The 20,888-nt window shown below is 43.7% G+C and overlaps 2 protein-coding genes across 4 annotated transcripts; both read left to right on the plus strand.

Moving 5' to 3' along the window:
• Positions 1-403: 403 nt before the first annotated feature.
• Positions 404-7,491, plus strand: LOC112233151 (delta-like protein 4). Of its 2 annotated transcripts, none has more exons than XM_024400573.2 (11): positions 404-888; positions 1,059-1,322; positions 1,625-1,682; positions 2,384-2,647; positions 3,295-3,355; positions 3,534-3,664; positions 3,874-4,043; positions 4,366-4,582; positions 4,794-5,544; positions 5,672-5,780; positions 5,938-7,491. In XM_024400573.2, exons 1-11 carry the CDS (start codon positions 835-837, stop codon positions 5,941-5,943), a joined length of 2,085 nt encoding a protein of 694 aa, XP_024256341.1. In that variant the 5' UTR covers positions 404-834; the 3' UTR covers positions 5,944-7,491. The 2 variants fall into 2 exon arrangements, with proteins under 2 accessions (XP_024256341.1, XP_024256340.1); XM_024400572.2 differs by having other exon boundaries at positions 405-888; positions 2,381-2,647.
• Positions 7,492-10,977: 3,486 nt separating this feature from the next.
• LOC112262318 (glutathione-specific gamma-glutamylcyclotransferase 1-like) lies at positions 10,978-20,566 on the plus strand. Of its 2 annotated transcripts, XM_024437995.2 has the most exons (3): positions 10,978-11,565; positions 11,902-11,937; positions 19,066-20,566. In XM_024437995.2, the coding sequence occupies exons 1-3, from the start codon at positions 11,392-11,394 to the stop codon at positions 19,429-19,431; spliced, it is 576 nt and encodes a 191-aa protein (XP_024293763.1). In that variant the 5' UTR covers positions 10,978-11,391; the 3' UTR covers positions 19,432-20,566. The 2 variants fall into 2 exon arrangements, with proteins under 2 accessions (XP_024293763.1, XP_024293764.1); XM_024437996.2 differs by lacking the exon at positions 11,902-11,937.
• Positions 20,567-20,888: the final 322 nt, after the last annotated feature.

A 20,888-nucleotide genomic window follows, 5' to 3' on the forward strand; every position in this document is an offset into this window, starting at 1 on the left:
TATGATATTAATTTCGTAATTAGTGATAATAACATCAAATAAAGAGGATGACATTTAATTTCTAATAATAAATAAAATAATAATTATTCAAAATATATTTTGAAAAAAAGTGCGTAACAACATATATAAATTATCCTTTGTTAAACAAATTCACAATTGCTGTAAGGCTACCAAATTCACAATTGCTGTAAGGCTACACGTACCCCTTTCAGTGAACCAAAAACATATCAACAGATGCCGAATTGTTGATAGTCAGAAATCTGTCTCCTGCGAGAGACAACGGCAGGATTATTAAAATTGGACATGAGGGTTGGTTGCAACAGGCGTGGATGGAAAGGGGCGGTGTTTATTGATTGACAGTATTCATAATGACACACACGTATATAACGTGAACCGAGACGTGAAACACCCTTCATTAAGAAACAGAGTGCTCTGTGACTGATGTCCTGCCATATTTTCATAACAATATTGGCGCCACCAGAAGCTTTCTGTATACGCAAAGCGCAAGAGTTGCATCGACACAACGCCAAGAGAAAACACATTTTCAGCAGGATCAAGATGGAAGGTCAACGTAAAGACAGAAGGATGAATAAACTGTGGATATTGACGTTACTGTTATGCGTTTGACCTGCATCTCACTGTCTGGATAACAAGGTTTCTCAACTTCTGCGCGTTTTGGATTGCGGAGCTCGGTCTCGCCCAAAAAGGTTTTGAAGAAGGATTTATTTATTTATCATTTCCAAACTTCATATTTCATCATCACTGCTTGGAATAAGAGCCCTCTGTGGAGAACAGGTTATTTTTCAAAGGATACGAACCGATCTGTGGAAAAGAATGGCAACTTGGTTTACCTTTATCATCGCAATTATTATAACGATTTTTAAGCAGGTAATTTTATAGTTAAACTATTATTGGAATCGTTCATGCCTAGATGTTGACACAGCAACAGTGTAATAATGCACAATGTAATAGCATATGATACGCCTATAATAATGCGCAATGTAAATTATTGCAATGGAATATTGTTCTATATTTATTAATTGATTGTCTTCCTTTAGGTTCTGGGATCTGGTGTATTCGAGCTTGATCTTCATCACTTTCAGAATAATAGAGGTTTGCTGGCAAACGGCGTAGCTTGTAATCCAGCGTGTAGGACTTTTTTCCGAGTTTGCTTGAAGAACTACCAGACCGTAGTGTCACCAGGTGACTGCTACTTCGGCAGTGTCGTTACACCTGTACTAGGCACCAACTCGTTCAGCGTCATGGAGGACGGCACGTTCACTAAACCTATTCGCCTGCCACTCACCCACTTCGCATGGCCGGTAAGATACTATGCATTGCCTAAAATATCACATTGAAGTGGTTGAGAATATATATGCCTATTGATATATGGAATAACGGTGTTTGTAATAAGATGGGTGGTGAAGAGCTAAGCATAAATCAAACAAATGCACTAACCTATATAGACGTGCATGAGGATTTATGATAACATGTTAGTATGTCATTAGCCTAGTCCACATATCATTCAATAGATGTTATCTAAAGAAGAAAAAAATAATGAAAAAAGATGTTCAACTGAAAAAATGAAACTCATGGTAGGCTAATGTCTTTTCTCCACTCCCAGGGCTCGTTTTCTCTAATCATTGAAGCATGGTTTTCTCCTTCAGCGGATCTACCTGAAGGTGAGTGGCGCGCTACATACATGACCACCGCTAGAGGGATACATGACACTGTTAAAGATGCATGACAAATACTCCCTATGCTCTAGATTTAAATCATTACGCAGTATGATTAAATGCAATTTATGCAGCATAAATAAATGCAATGTATGCAGTATTAATAAATGTAATGTACACAGAAATGTTGCAGTTATAATGAAACTTGGAAATATGAATGTGTTGATGTCCATGTGTCATGATGAATTACGTGCAACAGAGCACTTCTTTCATGCTCTGTGTCCAACACAATCGCACTTCCTCTGGTTTATTTTAAGCGTGGGAAAGTGTTCAAGTCTTTAGTGAGAATATCTAAACCTTGCCAAAAGCCTCTGACTGCTTTTCCTGTATTTTACACCTTTTGCTGTTCCGCCCTTTGGAAGGGGAATAATGGGTTGAAAATGTTTTGCTGACATAAAGGAAGATGACATTTCAATCGCAGTCCAACGACCCAATTGAAAAATAGGGCACAGGCCTTGATACATGCCTATCATAAACTGAAAACTTGCATTACACATTTACTTTCTATATATCATATTGAGAGAAATAATTCAAGACAATGTGCACTGTTTGTTTGGCCTTTTTTTAAAGCATGCAATCATACAGTAGTAGCCTACTTGATAGGCCACACTATCTTGACGCATGTTTTTTGTTCTCTATCCCAGCAGATACAAACAACCCTGCTTTATTGATTAGTTATTTTGCCATTCAAAGAAAGTTGGAAGTAGGAGATGAGTGGTCGCAGGATGTGCAAAGTGTGAGGCAGACGGAGTTAAGGTACTCATACCGGTTCATCTGCCATGCAAATTACTACGGGGACAGTTGTTCGAAAATATGCGCTCCAAGAGACGACCGTTTTGGCCACTACACCTGCAACCCTGACGGGCAAATATCATGTCTACCGGGCTGGAAGGGACAATACTGCGAAGAACGTAAGCAATCAGAATAAAATGTTCTGGGTTTCTTAAGAAGACCTTTCACAAAATGTAGTAGGATGTTATTTCTCAAAGTATTTGCATAATAGGGCCCATAGTGTCGAGATGCCGCTGCTCTAGAAAGGCTTAGATTTGCAGTTTGGAGTGACAAGGATGAGCGAAAATAGTGCGGCGCGCTCCCTCCCAACCCAGCCCCTTCACCCCTAGATTTCTCACAACTTTGGGACCATGTGGGTAGAATAATCCCGGGTAGCGTTCTGGTAAAGCAGCACGCGCCGGGTTAATCGCGGCATTATTATCAGCCACGCGCCACTAAATTGCGGGCTCTATTGTTGAGCGGTAGGGCAGCAGCTGCAAACAGGGTTCAACAGCCTACCAACAACAATGGGGCAGCTGTCCGCTTTTGAGACCAAGCATCTGCTCAGGCCTAACCAGCCGTTAAACACTAGTCTTGTAACCATGCAAATTCAATGTCACAACACAGAAACAGCAAATGAAGGTTTCATTAGAAATAGACAGGTAACCGTTTTGATACTACAACAGTGGGAAGGGGATTCCTAATCCGAGTCTGAAGCATTATGATGTATTGTTGAATCAGTTTACAAAAAAATAAAGTTCCTCTTTTGTCTCACGTTTATATGCAGCAATTTGCCTTGAAGGGTGCAGCAAAATAAATGGAAATTGCTCAAGGCCAGGACAGTGTGTGTAAGTATACAATAGTTAATCTAGTGTGTGTGTGTGTGTGTGTGTGTGTGTGTGTGTGTGTGTGTGTGTGTGTGTGTGCGTGCATGTGTGTGTGTGTGTGTGTGTTTACATACATGCTTGCCTGCCTGCATGTGTGTAAGTACACAGTGCTAAAGGTGTGATGTTTTGTTTGTGACAGATGCAGAGAGGGCTGGCAGGGCACCTTCTGTAATGAGTGTAAAAGGCATCCATCCTGCAAACATGGCACTTGTCAGCAGCCCTGGCAGTGCACCTGCAAAGAGGGCTGGGGAGGCCTCCTCTGTGACCAAGGTCAGTGTCTCCGGCTCCTCTGGGTCCTGCTGTGAAACAATACAGAAGTACTGCTGTTCAATAGCCCATAGGGGGAAACCACAAGACGTGCTCTATGACAGTATAAATATGACATGTTCCTATAATATTGCAAGAGTCATCAGGCATCCTGATTATGATAGGAGACTAGGGCCGGGGAGTAACTGTTTTTCAAACACATTTATCCACAGATCTGAACTATTGCACCCATCACAAGCCGTGTCGTAATGGGGCCACTTGTATGAACACGGGCCAAGGGAGCTACACCTGTACCTGCCAGCCGGGCTTCACAGGGGACAAGTGTGACAGCGAGGTCAGGGAGTGCGACAGCCAGCCCTGTCGGAACGGAGGCCAGTGCTTGGTAAGCCCGGAAAGCCTATCCGTTTCCCACAACACACAGCACACACAGGCTTTCCTGTTTTTGTTTTTCCTATATCTATCCACATCTCTAGGCCGGTATAGAAGAATGCAACAGACAGACCTTTAGCCAGTTCACATACTCTCTCCTGTAAATGAATGTAATTCAAACTGGGGCACAGGGGGCATGAGAATTATGAGATAATAATGTGGAGTCGCAAGGGCATCAAAATGAGAGGCACAGCAAGAAACCTACACCGAATTTTGCTGGGATTGTTTCCTGTGACAGTGGGCTGTGATAACCTCTGTCTATCTGTGGCCAACAGGACCTTGAGAACGGCTATAGGTGTGCATGTCCACAGGGGTTCGAGGGGACGCACTGCGAGCACAGAATGCTGACTTGTGCCGATTCACCCTGCTTCCACGGGAAGTGCAGAGAAAGGGACAACGGGCGGAGCTACATGTGCGAGTGCCCAGGGGGCTTCACTGGACTCAACTGTGAAAAGAAAGTGGACAAATGCACCTCCTTGCCCTGTACAAATGGTATGTGATAGTTTCCACTCTCTCCACATCTCAACAACAACAATTAGAAGGAATTTGTTAATTGACTTTCAGTTCTTTTCAACACTGTCAGTACAGAGCACTTACTCAAACAAATCAATTTGGAATGTTCTCTCTAGAGACATTTGCATTAGAGCTAACCTCAATTGAATATGATGTGCACTGTTTGATAATGCTGGGCTGTTCTGTTCAGGTGGACGTTGTGTTATCCACGGCACCACACGTTGGTGCAGCTGCCGCTCAGGCTTCACCGGCCCACGCTGCGAGATCAACATCAACGAGTGTTCCATGAACCCCTGCGCCAACGGAGCCAGCTGCATGGACCGCATCAACGACTACACCTGTATCTGCCCCCTGGGCTACACCGGCCGCAACTGTGACAAGCCCACTGACAGCTGTGCCTCCAAACCCTGCCTGAACGGTGGGACCTGCACCAACGGGGCCAAAGGCCAGCCTGCTGACTGCACCTGCTCAGCCCACTTCAGCGGCACCCAGTGCCAGTACTACGATGTGCCTTTACTCATCCCCCCCAGCCCCAGCCCGAGCCCTGTCAGAGAGACCCAAGACAGGCTCAACTGGGCAGCCATCTGTCTGGGTGTGGGCCTGGTGGTGCTCCTGGTGCTGATCTTCATGGTGGCCATGGTCCTGCGCCACATCCAGCAGCAGAGGAAGAGGGAGCAGGACTCAGAGACCATGAACAACCTTTCACATTTCCAGAAGGAGAACCTCATTTCTGACCTGCAGCTGAAGAACACCAACAAAAAGGTGGAGCTGGACCTGGAGGTGGATTGTCTCAGGGAGAAGTCCCAAAACCACAAACACATCAACTACCACTTGGACAACAAAACCTTCAAGGAGTACAAGGATGAGCCGTCGCAAGAGGATAAAGACGAGAACTGTAAAAAGACGATAGAGGAGAAAATGCCGTTGAGTAGAAAACACAGGTAAGTTCAAATGCTGCCTGCAGATGACAACCTGGATAGATTTGACCTACTTCCTATTCTCTAGGGTTTGATAAATGACAGTGGTTTGGTGTTTAAAATTGTTGACATGTTTTCTTTTCATTTACAGCGAAAGGCCAGAGTGTAGGATAGCAACGATATGTTCTCCAAGAGATTCCATATACCAGTCTGTGTTTGTGATAGCAGAGGAGAAAAATGAATGCGTCATAGCAACTGAGGTAGAGATGATTTTTTCACATTTCCTCTGAACATGTTCCTGCAACTCTTGACAGCATGTCATTAACAGTTATCAATCAGCAATGCAAAAATATATCACGGTTGCCATTATATTGCTATTATGATTCAACTAGTTAACTTTTTGTCTTCTACTACCAGGTATAATACATGGAGGGTATCAGACATTCTGAAGAATGGATATCTTCTGGACTGTTTACAGTGTAGAAACAGACAGGGATTTATTTAACTGTGAATTGCTGCTCTTGAAAACTTGATAACTGGACCGAGCCGGTGTGCTCTATGAATGCAATAGGACTCAAACTACAGAACTTTGTTAGAATGTAAGGACTGAACAGACTGTGAGAAATAATACACAACTTGGACTTTTGGATGTTTCACCGTCAGGGTGTACTGACAGATTCAGGCCCTTGACAGGACTTTTGGATGTTTCACCGTCAGGGTGTACTGACAGATTCAGGCCCTTGACAGGACTTTTGGATGTTTCACCGTCAGGGTGTACTGACAGATTCAGGCCCTTGACAGGACTTGTCCGACCATATCCATGGAAAACAGGCCTATGTGTTTATGCCACCTTGCCCATCAGCAGGACGAGAGGGCTCTGTCTGGAGATACTCCACCTTATTTTGATAATCAGAAATCAGCAACCAACCAATCAACTTACTGCCAACAAGACTGTGGAAGAAGCCAGCTACTTCCATTTACCCTGGTGATGTGCTACAGTATGCAAAAAAGGAGACTTTGTTTAATAAACTTTCAAGGAGAGAAAAAAACTACTAGAAACGGTTCATTTTTTGAGAATATTTGAGACCCAGGCCTATGTCAATTTTGTAAATTATTATTATTATTATTATTTACATAAAAAAAATGTTAATAAAGAATGTATGCATCCCGAATCACAGAGCCTTAAGTATGGGTTATAGAGCTTGATACCCTGCTTCTTCTTGGATCCATTGCACAACAAAAACTGAAGGGAAAATACTTTTAAGAGAAAACAACTGATGCAATAAATGACGTAGTGCCAGGGGGATTCAAGAAGAAGCATTTTTACTTCTTATTATGCAACATTGCCCAGAAATTAAAACAAAGAAAAACAAAAGTGACTATCATACCAAGGACGCCTATAATTAGAATTGACATTACTGAACCAATAATGTTTTTTTAAAGATTAGTATTTCACTAGTTATTTAAATATTATGAAGCACTGGTCTTTCTATTATGTTTTATACGATTATTTTGTATATAATGTATATTTATAAATTTAGAAGTCGGTGTACAACGGTTTTCAATTTGATGCCCAAAAAGTTGAATTTATTTTCATGTTTAATGTTGTTGTGATTGTTGTTTTTTAAACAATGAAAACATATCTGGTACACTGTTTGTTGGTTTCATGTTGAGTAGAAGTGGTCAACTATAGAACTTTCAATTTGCCTAGATATTGGAATGACTAAGAACCTTCCGTTGAAGTCCATCCCCTGTTGTGGAAATGGCTTCTTGTCTAGATGATGTATGACCTTGTAGCAGTTCTAGTAATCACATGCATACGGTGGTGACTGGTGAGTCAATGTGATGTGAAATCAATGTGCACGCAATCATTTAGTGGACAGTATTGTATTTGACAGCAATGTGAGAAATATGGACAAAAGTTATATATAAAAAAAATTGAATAAAAATGTTGAAGTACAGTACACAAAATGGTCAATATTTGTGTTTGTTTTTCAAAAAGAACATCAATCTCATCCTTATGCCCCTTGTTGTCAAGCATTCAGTCTCCATTTGAGTCAATGAGCAATCATTTTGACTCATTTGCTCTTAACAGTCTAATAAATACATTTAATATACGGTATCGAAGAAAAAAATATGTGGGTTGTGTTTATGACTCAATAGCATGTTCATTTGCTTATGTTACTGTAGGCTATCCGTTGCTGCATGTGACTCTGTAGGAGAATTTGAAAAAGTACATTTTCGGGGAAAAAAATGACAAAACTGTTTGTGATATCGAAATTCTTACAACATACATGTGTTAAATAGACTTATTTAGGAAAAATCCAGGATGGAGGGGACATTACTTAAACAATTGTAGAGGTAATAGAATTTTAAATTCATATTGAGTCACAATTACTCACTCTGCTTTTCTGGTGTTAAAATGTCAAGCTGTTTCCTTGGATGTCCACCCCATAAGTTAAAATATTGAGACGAGGAGGGAACACAATCTGGAAAAGAGGCTACTTAACAAAACCAGGCAGATGCTTTGGGGTGTGACCCTACACCACTGGGAAAATCAGTGCCTCCTCTCTAACTGAGCGTGAATGCAGCAAATAGGGCCCCAAGAGTCCAGTGCCAAGTTACCGGCAGCCTTGAAGGGGTGCTAAAGCCAACACAACACCCCAGCCAGTCCAGATCTCCCAACAAAGACAACGATCACATGCTTAACGCCTGATCATCCATCTCTGCTATTATATTGATTAGTTTAATTCATTATTTTCTCTTAACAACCCTAACACCCACACTTTTGTCTTTTTCACATATTATATTTTCTTTCCTATTTTATAACCCTTTCAGACATCTACCATAAAGCCACATATTTTCATTGTGTTATAATCAAAGCATCCTGTTTTTGGCCAATTGACAACATTTCCTGCATCCCGTCAGATTAAAATGCACAGGACACTGGCCAACAACTTCTCTCACATCTGTTACAAAAAGACTGCATATTGATAAAAATGTATTCTCCCATTCCTATTTCCCACGGTTGCAAACATCATTATCAATTGCTCTATGTTCTTCACAAGGATAAGATGTTTGATTATAAAGGCATTTATTCATCACAAAAATCCTATAAAAAGTCCTATAAAAAAGTCCTCAAAGTCCTATAAAAAATAAACATAGTAAATGACTGATAGAAAGAGAGTACCTAAACGTGCTTCAGGCCAGCTTGAACAAAAGAGAATCAAGTGCTCGACTGAGGAGACCCCAACTAGTGACTTTCCAGGAATATAAAGAAAATAGTAAATGACTGCTTTACCACACTCAAACAAAGAGAATTAAATCTAAATTAAACCTAAAACAGTTTTCAAAATAGAGTGTATTGACAATAATTTGCATGTTAACATTGAGGAAAGGGCATCTGATCTCAGGAAATACAGTAACTTCAGACAGTTTCCTTTCTTTTTGTAATGTTCTTAATTAACACATGGGGGCAGTAAACCATGCATGGAAGTTACTTGCAACATTTCCTTCAATACTTAAAATGAGAATTGGATAACTAGAGGCACGGGGAGTATTCTATATTTTAAGATTTTGTGATGATATCAAATAAGCTATTGTATATGGAACACCATTATCCGACTGTGTTGTTCATGCCACGGTAGGACCAAAACATCATTGTCCTAGCCTGAGGTCAAAGAGGGCTGAAGGTAAATCGTCTACTTAAGCGTCATTCATTGATCAGGTATGATACAAGCTTATATAGGGTGCTAGAGAGACACCTAAGAAGAGAACAGATGTTAAAAGGGCTTTACAATACTTGGATCTTATTCTGCAAGCTAATGCTTCTATTTATAGCTAATCTCATTAGCTGCTTCTGTGGTATCACACTATGTGACACTCAAGGATATAATGGGAGCTCCGTTTTCACTCATGGTTAAAAAGAGACTTCAGGCTTGCTACTTGCCTTACTTTCCTGACAGTGGAGAGCAATGAAGCAAACAGTGATATACATACAGTACTTCAAAGTGAGTAAACATGTATTTTTCAAACACTACTATCACACCAACGTCCATGGTGGAATTGCAAGATCTCAAGCAAAGCATTTTTACAGGATATACTCAAATCAACTCACAAGTTTGGACATTGGACAGCCAGTGTCACTGTCAATCTATGTATAACCAGGGAACATAATGTAAGAGCTTTCAACATCCTGTGAATGGGGAAAAAATAGCTTGCCGTTTCTGTGTTATGTAAACTATCCTCTGAAATACAATGAAAGGATGGAATAATGAATGAATGAAGTAATTCATGAATTAATGAATTGTTGAATGACTTTATATGTCTGTGTCTTTTATGTGACTCATGATTATTAGATACCATTTTCAGTAAATCAAACGACTACAAGATTGCAAATACAGTAGGCTACATTGTACATTACTTCCAGTGACACCACAAGTAAAGATTAAACTACACACTTAATAAATCCCCTCTCTTATCAAAACAGTTGTGATGCTCAAAATCAATTCAGACAGTAGAGGAGAGTTGGGTAAGTTGAGCCATTTTCTTCCCATTCAGCATTACTCCGTCAATAGAAATAGTATTATTGTCTGACAAAGCTATCCACATATATGTCCCTGGTAATAATCTGAATTAATTTAAACATTTCAGTTTTGAAAACATAGCTTGCCCCAAAAAAGTGGTCTCTCGGCACAAAATACCTCAGTTTGCACAACTTACCCCATACCTGGGGTAAATTGTGCCAAGAGACCACTTTTTTAGTCTTTTAATAATTTTAACCGAAAGGTTGCTGGATCGACTCCCCGAGCTGACAAGGTAAAAATCTGCCTAAAATCTGCCGTTCTGCCCCTGAACAAGGCAGTTAACCCACTGTTCCCTGGTAGGCCGTCAATGTAAATAATAATTTGATTTTAACTGCCTTGCCTAGTTAAATAAAGGTTAAATAAAATAAAAAATGTGTAAACATTTTAGAAACAAGCATCATGAAACCTCTAACACAATACAATCATTTGACTTCGCGCAAATATTTTTGGGGACCCAATTTGCTAACCTCTTTTTCCATGCCATGTGGTTTCTTCCTTCACAGACTCCATGAAATGATGACCTCGTCCTAAATATTTGGTCAAATTATTAATTTTGTTTATGGTTTCCTAGAAACAGTGATGGCTCAATTTACGCATTTGGCTCAATTTTCCCCACTCTCCCCTACAGATCACTCATATAATCCCATGTTATTGTTTGTCAGTGTCTGTTCGTCAGATACGTTGTTATAGCAACATTGTAACGTTCGAAAACAGGATTTCAGAGAATGTTTTGTGCTCGATAAGGTTTCTAATTGGTCGGCTTGTACTTTTAGTACGACCTCTTCTATGATATCATTGGTCAGCAACGTCTTGGTCTGACATCCCGCCACAACACATACACGTGTCTGTCTGTACACCAATATACTGTTGTAGTAGTACTGCACATTGGTTGATAGACACACCAAACTGATTGTACAGATATACGTTGCGGTGAGAGATACTAGGTCTATGCATCAGCTCTTTTACATTTATCAACATCTTTGGGTAGGCTATGATAGGGTTATTACGCAAAACCATGGTCGGCGAAATGCATTTATAGCGAGTAGTTCAGCGGTCTCATGCTTCGGAATGCATCTACAAAGGAGAGTGAGCTCCACCGGTAACATCGTATAACAGCTCCCACTGGCCACAGACCTCAATTAAACGTCTATTCCACTTTGGTTCAACGTGGAAACAACTTTGATTCAACCAGTGTGTGCCCAGCGGGCTATTTCTTGACAGAAGAAAATAGGCAATACTTTACATCTTCTCTTACATATTACCTGAACACGACCAACTAACCATAATGAAGCTACTGGACATTACTGTATCAGAAAAACCCAGCCTGTGGATATTCGGATATGGCTCATTAGTCTGGAAACCAGACTTCAAATACAAGAGAAACTACGTCGGCTATATCAAAGGATTTAGTAGACGCTTCTGGCATGGGGACAATTTTCATCGAGGAGACAAAGACATGGTAAGTCTTTACCTTCAGAAATGCAATCAGTGTATTTGCTGCTGCTGTAGACAGACATAATATTATCTCAGATCAAACTGTTGAGCTTCAGAAGGTGGGAAGTCAAATGAAAAGTCTAATAAAAAATGTCTGATTTGTGTTGCAATCATATTGGTTATGGAAATGTCCACTTACATAAAGGTCTGGCATGGCCAAAAATACCTAACCTGATAGGCTCACATGTGGTAGGCTAGTCTAAATAGAAATTAATTGGTAAAACAATGCTGACTGTGCATTGATCCTCATGTGCTCAATTAATCTCTGTCCTTATATCTATGGTCCTTTTATCCTCCACAGCCAGGTAGAGTGGTGACTTTAGTGGAAGATCATGATGTAAGTGGCTTTGTTTCAAAATAACCCAGAACACACCTACAGCTCACATTTGTTTTGATCCTGTCTACCATGAATAAGTACTGTACTTTGTGTTGTAAAATACATTGACACTGGCAGTGGCGGGAGGGAGGGTCATAACATATTGAACCTTAATCGATGCAAGGTGTAACGCTCGAAGAGTGATGGGTGTGGAGTCAGGCGCAGAGAGCAGAGAACTTGGGAAAAAACGCTTTAATGTCCAACAGAAAAACGTATGACGGGTGACGCCAAACACAGGCGTAATACACTCTACCCAAGTATAAACTGGTACCCCATCGGACAGCGAAAAAACCCAACAATAATCAGGAACAGTAACAAGCCCCCACAAACACAGGCAGGCTAACCAAACTTAAATAACCCCAACCCAAAAACCCCAACAAGGAACAGGTGAAACCAATTAGACAAAGAAAAGGGGAAAAGGGGATCAGTGGCAGCTAGTAGACCGGCGACGACGACTGCCAAGCGCCACACGAACGCGAAGGGGAGCCACCTTCGGTGATATTCGTGACAGTACCACCCCCCCCCGATGTGTGGCTCCCGCAGCGCGCCGACACCGGCCTCGAGGACCACCCGGAGGGCGAGGCGCAGGGCGACCCGGATGGAGGCGATGGAACTCCCTCAGCATAGATGGATCCAATATGTCCCCCACCGGGACTCAGCACCTCTGAGACTCTGCACCCACTCCTCCACTGCAGGACCCCCGGTCTGGCTCTGATGCCATGGTGCCAGGACTGGCTGGTACCCCAACACGCACTGAAACGGTGACATGTTGGTAGAGGAGTGGCATAGTGAGTTCTGGGCCATTTCAGCCCAGGGGACGTATCTCGCCCACTCCCACGGCCGGTCCAGGCAATACGACCGCAGAAACGTACCCACCTCCTGGTTCACTCTCTCCACCTGCCCATTACTCTCCGGGTGATACCCCGAGGTCAGGCTGACCGAGACCCCCAGACGTTTCATAAACGCCTTCCACACTCGGGATGTGAACTGGGGACCCTGATCAGAAACGATGTCCTCGGGCACCCCGTAGTGCCGGAAGACGTGGGTGAACAGAGCCTCCGCAGTCTGTAGGGCCGTAGGGAGACCGGACAACGGGATAAGATGGCAGGACTTAGAGAACCGATCCACAACGACCAGGATCGTCGTGTTTCCCTGAGACGGTGGAAGATCAGTGAGAAAGTCCACCGATATATGGGACCACTGCCGTTGTGGAATGGGGAGGGGTTGTAACTTCCCTCATGGCAAGTGCCTAGGAGCCTTGCTCTGGGCGCACACCGAACAGGAGGAGACATAGAATCGCACATCCTTAACTAAGGTGGGCCACCAGTACTTCCCCCTAAGACCCTGCACTGTCCTCAAAATTCCTGGGTGACCCGACGAGGGTAGACTATGAGCCCACTGAATCAATTGATCACGAACAGCAAGCAGCACGTACCTACGACCCTCCGGGCACTGTGGAGGCGCAGGTTCCTCCCTTAGCGCCCGCTCTATGTCCTCGTCCACCTCCCATACTACCTGTGCCACCAGCCTAGCCACTGGAATGATGGGAGTAGGATCGATGGACCGGTCCTCGGTGTCGTAGAGACGGGACAGCGCGTCGGCCTTAGTGTTGTGGGAATCTGGTCTATACGAGATCGTGAATCTAAATCTGGTGAAATACATGGCCCACCTTGCCTGACGAGGATTCAGTCTCCTAGCTGCTCGGATATACTCCAGGTTACGGTGGTCAGTCCAGATGAGGAAAGGGTGCTTAGCCCCCTCGAGCCAGTGTCTCCACACCTTCAGGGCCTTAAACACAGCCAACAACTCCCTGTCCCCCACATCATAGTTTTGCTCCGGCCCGAGCTTCTTCGAAAAAAAGGCACAGGGGCGGAGCTTCGGTGGCATACCCAAGCACTGTGAGAGCACGGCTCCAACCCCAGCCTCGGATGCGTCCACCTCCACTATGAACGCCAAAGAGGGGTCCGGATGCGCCAACACTGGCACGTCGGTGAACAGCGCCTTCAAATGACGAAAAGCTCCATCCGCCTCTGCCGACCACTGCAAACGCACAGGTCCCCCCTTCAGCGGTGAGGTAATGGGAGCCGCCACCTGACCAAAACCCTGGATAAACCTCCGGTAGTAATTGGCAAACCGTAAGAACCGCTGCACCTCCTTTACCGTGGTCGGAGTCAGCCAATTACGCACAGCCTTGACGCGGTCACACTCCATCACCACCCCCGAGGTGGAAATGCAATAACCCAGGAAGGAAACAGCTTGTTTGGAAAACTCACATTTCTCCACCTTCACGTACAGGTCATGCTCCAGCAGTCGCCCAAGAACCTTGCACACCAGAGACACATGCGCGGCGCATGTGGCGGAGTAGATCAAGATGTCATCAATATACACCACCACACCCTGTCTGTGCAGGTCCCTGAGAATCTCGTTGACGAAGGATTGAAAGACGGCTGGAGCATTCTTTAACCCATACGGCATGACGAGGTACTCATAATGGCCAGATGTGGTACTAAACGCGGTTTTCCACTCATCTCCCTCCCGTATACGCACCAGATTATACACGCTCCTGAGGTCCAGTTTCGTGAAGAACCGCGCCCTGTGAAATGATTCCACCGCCGTAGCGATGAGAGGTAGTGATGGAATTGAGACCTCAATGATCAATGCACGGACGCCAGCCACCCTCATTTTTCTTCACAAAAAAGAAACTCTAGGAGACGGGTGACATGGAGGGCCGAATGTACCCCTGTCCCAGAGCTTCCTTGACATATGTCTCCATAGCCAACGTCTCCTCCTGGGACAAAGCATACACGTGACTCCTGGGCAGTGCAGCGTTTACCTGGAGGTTTATCATGCAATCCCCCTGTCGATGGGGTGGTAATTAGGTTGCCTTCTTTTTACTGAAGGCGATAGCCAAATCGTCATACTCAGCGGAAATGCGCACGGTGGAAACCTGGTCTGGACTCTCCACTGTCGTCGCACCGATGAAAACTCCTACACACCTGCCTGAACACTCATCAGACCACCCCTGGAGAGCTCCCTGTCTCCACGAAATCCTAGGATTGTGAATAGCCAGCCAGGGGATCCCCAGCACCACCGGAAACGCAGGTGAATCGATAAGGAACAGACTAATCTGCTCATTATGATCCCCCCGCGTAATCATCTCCAGAGAGTTCCATCTCCAGGAACCGTGGCCTCCCTGTCCAGCCCTGACCCTAACGGTTGACTATCTAAGGAGTGCACGGGGAAGGGGGGGTCTACCTGTACTAACGGAATCCTCAACCTCTGGGTGAGACCGCGATCTATAAAGTTCCCAGCTGCGCCTGAATCGATTAGCGCCTTATGCTGGAGAGAAGGAGAAAACTTAAGGAAACAAATTAATAAAAACATGTGACCAAACAGGAAGCTCTTGGTGAGTGTGGTGCTGACTCACCTGGTGTGCCCGAGAAGTGTTCTGCCTGCCCTCTCGACTCCCAGATGGACTCCTCCAGCACCGACCGGAAGTGTGCCCTCTCCGGCCACAGCTTGTGCGGAAGGAGCCTCCTCCTCCTGTCTCCCTAGATGCAGCCCCCCCTAGCTCCATAGGTATGGGAGTGGGAGGGCCAGGAGGTGGAACAGACAGGACCCTTTCTATGAGCTCGTCCAGGGTGAGCGTAGTGTCCCGACAAGCCAGCTCCCTGCGGACGTCCTCTCTCAAGCTACACCTGTAATGGTCTATCAGGGCCCTGTCGTTCCACCCCGCTCCAGAGGCCAAGGTCCGGAACTCCAGCGTGAAGTCCTGCGCGCTCCTCGTCCCTTGCCTGAGATGGAACAATCTCTCACCCGCCGCTCGGCCCTCCGGAGGGTGATCGAACACGGCCCGAAAACGGCGGTGTGAACTCCGGGTAGTGGCCCCTCGCCGAGTCGGGCTCATTCCAGACGGCATAGGCCCACTCCAGGGGTCTACCTGTCAAGCAAGAGACGAGGACACTCACGCTCTCCTCGTCCGAGGGAGCCGGCCGAACGGTGGCCAGGTAAAGCTCGAGTTGGAGCAGGAATCCCTGGCACCCCGCCGCCGCTCCATCGTACTCCCTCGGAGGTGCCATACGCAGGACGCTGGTACCGGATATCGCTGGAGGAGATGGTAGCGTTGCAGGTGGGAGGGTTGGAGGGGAAGTAGGGAGACCACTCCTCTCCCAGCGGTCCATCCTCTCCATCATCTGATCCATCGCTGATCCGATGCGATGGAGGATGGACGTGTGATGAAGGACACACTCCTCCATCGCGGGGAGGGGGGTGGTCGCTGCTCCTGCTGACTCCATACTTTTGGTGCGGGCTTTTGTAATGCTCGAAGAGTGATGGGTGTGGAGTCAGGCGCAGAGAGCAGAGGATTCGGGAAAAAACGTACAACGGGTGACGCCGAACACAGGCGTAATACACTCTACCCAAGTACAAACTGGTACCTCACCGGACAGCGAAAAAATAAATAAATAATCAGGAACACCTCTTGACATAACAGTGACAAGCCTGCACAAACACAGGCGGGCTAACCGAACTTAAATAACCCCAACCCAAAAAACCCAACAAGGAACAGGTGAAACCAATTAGACAAAACCAAACGAAAAGGGAAAAAAGGGATCGGTGGCAGCTAGTAGACCTGCGACGACGACCGCCGAGCGCCACCCGAACGGGAAGGGGAGCCACCTTCGGTGATATTCGTGACACAAGGTGTATTTTTTGGGTCAACACATTAAATGTTTGAGCTTAGGTTTTGTACATTTCTCTGATCAAATAAATCATACATCAATTTCAAAACACCTGTTACAGTTTTTGGATTCAAGGTCAGGATTTGATATAAGGATTTTAGCATACATCTGTAAATTCACTTGAAAGTGGCATCCAGAGTGCAAATTATACTGTGACATTAGAGGGGTCTCTATTTTTTATGGGCTTTATAGTAAAGACATGTAATTGAACTTTGATCTTTTAATGTGTCATGAACACAACCAGCCATTATGTTTTTATCTGATTGTCAAACAAATCACTTCAAAAAGTAGATTAAAGGAGAAGCTCACTATTTTACAACTTGATGTTAGATGTTCCCTCACCCTGAAAGTAGTCTATGGGCCAAGGAGAAACTGTAGTCCATGGTTCAGTTTTCTTTTATTAACAGCCATTATAAACTTCATTTAACTTTAGTCTCCACATGCTAACAATCAATGGAAGTGATGGGGGCATGTGACCATGTTTTGTTTTTAATGGCCACCTTAACTTCTTGGATATAGGGGGCGCTCTTTTAATTTATGGATAAAAAAACGTTCCCGTTTTAAACAAGATATTTTGTCACAAAAAGATGCTCGACTATGCATATAATTGACAGCTTTGGAAAGAAAACACCTGACGTTTCCAAATCTGCAAAGATATTATCTGTGAGTGCCACAGAACTGATGCTACAGGCGAAACCAAGATGAAATTTCAAACAGGAAATGCCCCAGATTTTGAATGCGCTTTGTTCCAATGTCTCCTTATATGGCTGTGAATGCGCAAGGAATGAGCCTACACTTTCTGTCGTTTCCCCAAGGGGTCTGCAGCATTGTGACGTATTTGTAGGCATATCATTGGAAGATTGACCATAAGAGACTACATTTACCAGGTGCTCCGGTTGGTGTCCTCTGTTGCAATTATTGCGTAATCTCCAGCTGCGTGTATTTTACCATTTGCTTCAGAGGAGAAACCAAACTGCCACGAATGACTTACCATCGAATAGATATGTGAAAAACACCTTGAGGGTTGATTCTAAACAACGTTTGCCATGTTTCTGTCGATATTATGGAGTTAATTTGGAAAAAAGTTCGGCGTTGTAATGACTGAATTTTCAGGTTTTTTTCTTAGCCAAACGTGATGAACAAAACGGAGCGATTTCTCCTACACAAATAATCTTTTTGGAAAAACTGAACATTTGCTATCTAACTGAGAGTCTCCTCATTGAAAACATCTGAAGTTCTTCAAAGGTAAAGGATTTTATTTGAATGCTTTTCTTGTTTTTGTGAAAATGTTGCCTGCTGAATGCTAGGCTTAATGCTATGCTAGCTATCAATACTCTTACACAAATGCTTGTGTAGCTATGGTTGAAAAGCATATTTTGAAAATCTGAGATGACAGTGTTGTTAACAAAAGGCTAAGCTTGTGAGCCAATATATTTATTTCATTTCATTTGCGATTTTCATGAATAGTTAACTTTGCGTTATGGTAATGAGCTTGAGGCTATAATTACGCTTCCGGATACAGGATTGCTCGAAGCAACAGGTTAAGTACCATCAAATCAAATAGGGAGTTGATTTGAATTGATTTCAGGTGATTTGGACACAAATTTTTTAAAACATGCCTCCAGCACTTCCATTGATTGTTAGCTTGTGTTGGCTAAAGTTAGTTGAAGTTTGTAGTGGATGTTTAAAGGAAACGGATCAATGGATTACAGTTTCTCTTGGCCCATAGACTATTTTCAGAGTGAGGAACCATCTAACATCAAGTTGTAAAATAGTGAACTACTCCTTTAAGTAGGTTACCTGCACATGTTCATCTACTCTAAAATAAGTCCAGCATCTGAACAGTGCACTGTGCACCTGCAATTTGAATAGACGGACATCTATTACAAACACCGTAAGTGGAATGACATTCAGCCTACAAAGTGGTGTGTATTCATTGATTCCAAGGGAAGCCAGGCTTCCCCAAAAATGTATGATTTCTCATTGTGTCTATCCATGTTTAATAATTGTCCTTCATTTCGCGAGAGGCTGAAACTATTTCACCAGAGAAAGCATCTGAGCGAGGCAAACAGCACCTCTCTTTCTTAGTATCTGTAGCCCATGTATCTGATGCTATTTGGCCAAAAATAATAACACTTCATACTCTTTTTGGCCATACGGCATCAGATACACAGGCTACACGTGCTAAGACAGAGGGTTGCTGTTTCGCTGGCTCGTATACTTTCTCAGGTGATATTGATGTCTTGCTGTAGGTGCGTGTCTTAGTCAAAATTATCAATATATTCTATATATTCAATCTGATTACCTACTTCTCCTGCCCCAGTCTAACATCCATCTCTTCTTACGGCAGGCTTGCACCTGGGGGGTAGCCTACGAGGTCACCGACTCCCAAATGGAGGAGTCTCTGCAGTATCTGAATGTGAGAGAGGCTGTGCTGGGGGGCTACGCCACCAAGATGGTGGAGTTCACTCCCAGAGAGAAGTGCCAAGGGTCTCTGCTTGCCCTGGTCTACATCGCCACCTCTGACAACCCCATATATCTTGGGCCTGCCACTCCCACAGAGATAGCTGCTCAGATTGCCATCTGCAGAGGCAACACGGGCCACAACATAGAGTACCTCCTTCGCCTGGCTGAGTTCATGAGGCTGTACTGTCCTGAGGTCGAGGATGACCATCTCTTCTCCATAGAGGCAGCCGCCCTGGCTCTGCTCATCTGAACTACCAGGGCCAGGGATACTCACATCAGACCAACGATACGACGATTCAATGCTACGACACGCGCAACCCTACTTGTTAATATGATCAATGTGAAGACAATGACAATATGAAGAGAGTGTGAGTCACTATAACTCATAAAAAGGGTCAACATGTCATGATCACTGTTTTGTTGTCCATTGTCTGTGAACGCCCATGACATTGAAATGTTTTAAGTTAATGGGCAATGAGATTACAAGTACGGTGCTGTATGTTTCTCTACAAGGTGTGTAAAGGGAAATCTGAAATTCTTATATTTCCTGCAATCTTGTGCAAAAATGGTGACAGAATTCACCTTAACATTTACCAGTAACTTGGTTAATAAGGACTATGTTTGTTCACAAATCTGCTTTCTAGTGTAGCCATGAACAGCATTTATTGTATACTTTGATTACATATCAAAGAATAACTTAATCATACAGTAGTCTTGCATTGCGTACAAGACTCCTAGGGTCTTTTACTATGAAGACATAGAGGCTGGCTGACAGAATAATCTACTCATATAAAACAGAAAATGTAACCTTTACCTCAGTGGCATACCACAGTTTCACCTTAACATTACACCATGCAGTCTGAGATTATTAAAGCTATATAACAACATCCTACCTTTTCCCAGCAACAAGAGATATGTCTTATGTAGAGAAATTGGGAGCCTATCTAAATGAAGGAAGCTAGTGATTTGAACAACTATGAAGAGACTCTATCTTTCAATTGTCTGATGCAGAATCAGACTCCTTATCCATTAGGCCACGCAGTCTATGATTATTAAATCTACATAACAATGTCCTAACTTTTCCAGGCAACAAGAGACATGTCTTATTTAGGGAAATCGGGAACCTGTCTAAATAAGTAAAGCTAGTGAAATTGAACGACCATGAAGGAACTCGAAACCTCAATCTTCTGATTCGAAGTCCGACATCTTATCCATTAGGCCACTCAGTCTAATTCTACACAGTGCCTTCGGAAAGTATTCAGACCCCTTGACTTTTTCCACATTTTGTTCCGGTACAGCGTTATTCTAGAGTTGATTAAATCGTTTTCCCCCCTCATCAACCTACACAAAATACCCCATAACGACAAAGCAAAAAATGGTTTCTAGAAATGGTTGCAAATTTATTAAACATAAAAAATTGAAATATTTAATTTACATAAGTATTCAGACCCTTTACTCAGTACTTTGTTGAAGCACCTTTGGCAGCGATAACAGCTTAGAATCTTCTTGGGTATGATGCTACAAGCTTGGCCCACTTGTATTTGGGGAGTTTCTCCCAATCTTCTTTGCAGATCCTCTCAAGCTCTGTCAGGTTGGATGGGGAGCGTTGCTCCACAGCTATTTTCGATTGGGTTCAAGTCTGGGCTCTGGCTGGGCCACTCAAGGACATTTAGAGACTTGTCCCGAAGCCATTCCTGTGTTGTCTTG

Source organism: Oncorhynchus tshawytscha, linkage group LG11 (assembly GCF_018296145.1).
Source record: "Oncorhynchus tshawytscha isolate Ot180627B linkage group LG11, Otsh_v2.0, whole genome shotgun sequence".
NCBI classification, from domain to species: Eukaryota; Metazoa; Chordata; class Actinopteri; order Salmoniformes; family Salmonidae; genus Oncorhynchus; species Oncorhynchus tshawytscha.

Excerpts from the sequence above, each read along its gene's own strand:
- LOC112233151 (XM_024400572.2), top strand. The coding sequence starts at position 835 with ATGGCAACTTGGTTTACCTTTATCATCGCAATTATTATAACGATTTTT. Across the intron at positions 3,356-3,533 it reads TCAAGGCCAGGACAGTGTGT|ATGCAGAGAGGGCTGGCAGG; the intron begins GTAAGTATACAA and ends TGTTTGTGACAG. Across the intron at positions 4,583-4,793 it reads CTCCTTGCCCTGTACAAATG|GTGGACGTTGTGTTATCCAC; the intron begins GTATGTGATAGT and ends TGTTCTGTTCAG.
- LOC112262318 (XM_024437995.2), top strand. The coding sequence starts at position 11,392 with ATGAAGCTACTGGACATTACTGTATCAGAAAAACCCAGCCTGTGGATA. Across the intron at positions 11,566-11,901 it reads ATCGAGGAGACAAAGACATG|CCAGGTAGAGTGGTGACTTT; the intron begins GTAAGTCTTTAC and ends TATCCTCCACAG. Across the intron at positions 11,938-19,065 it reads CTTTAGTGGAAGATCATGAT|GCTTGCACCTGGGGGGTAGC; the intron begins GTAAGTGGCTTT and ends TTCTTACGGCAG.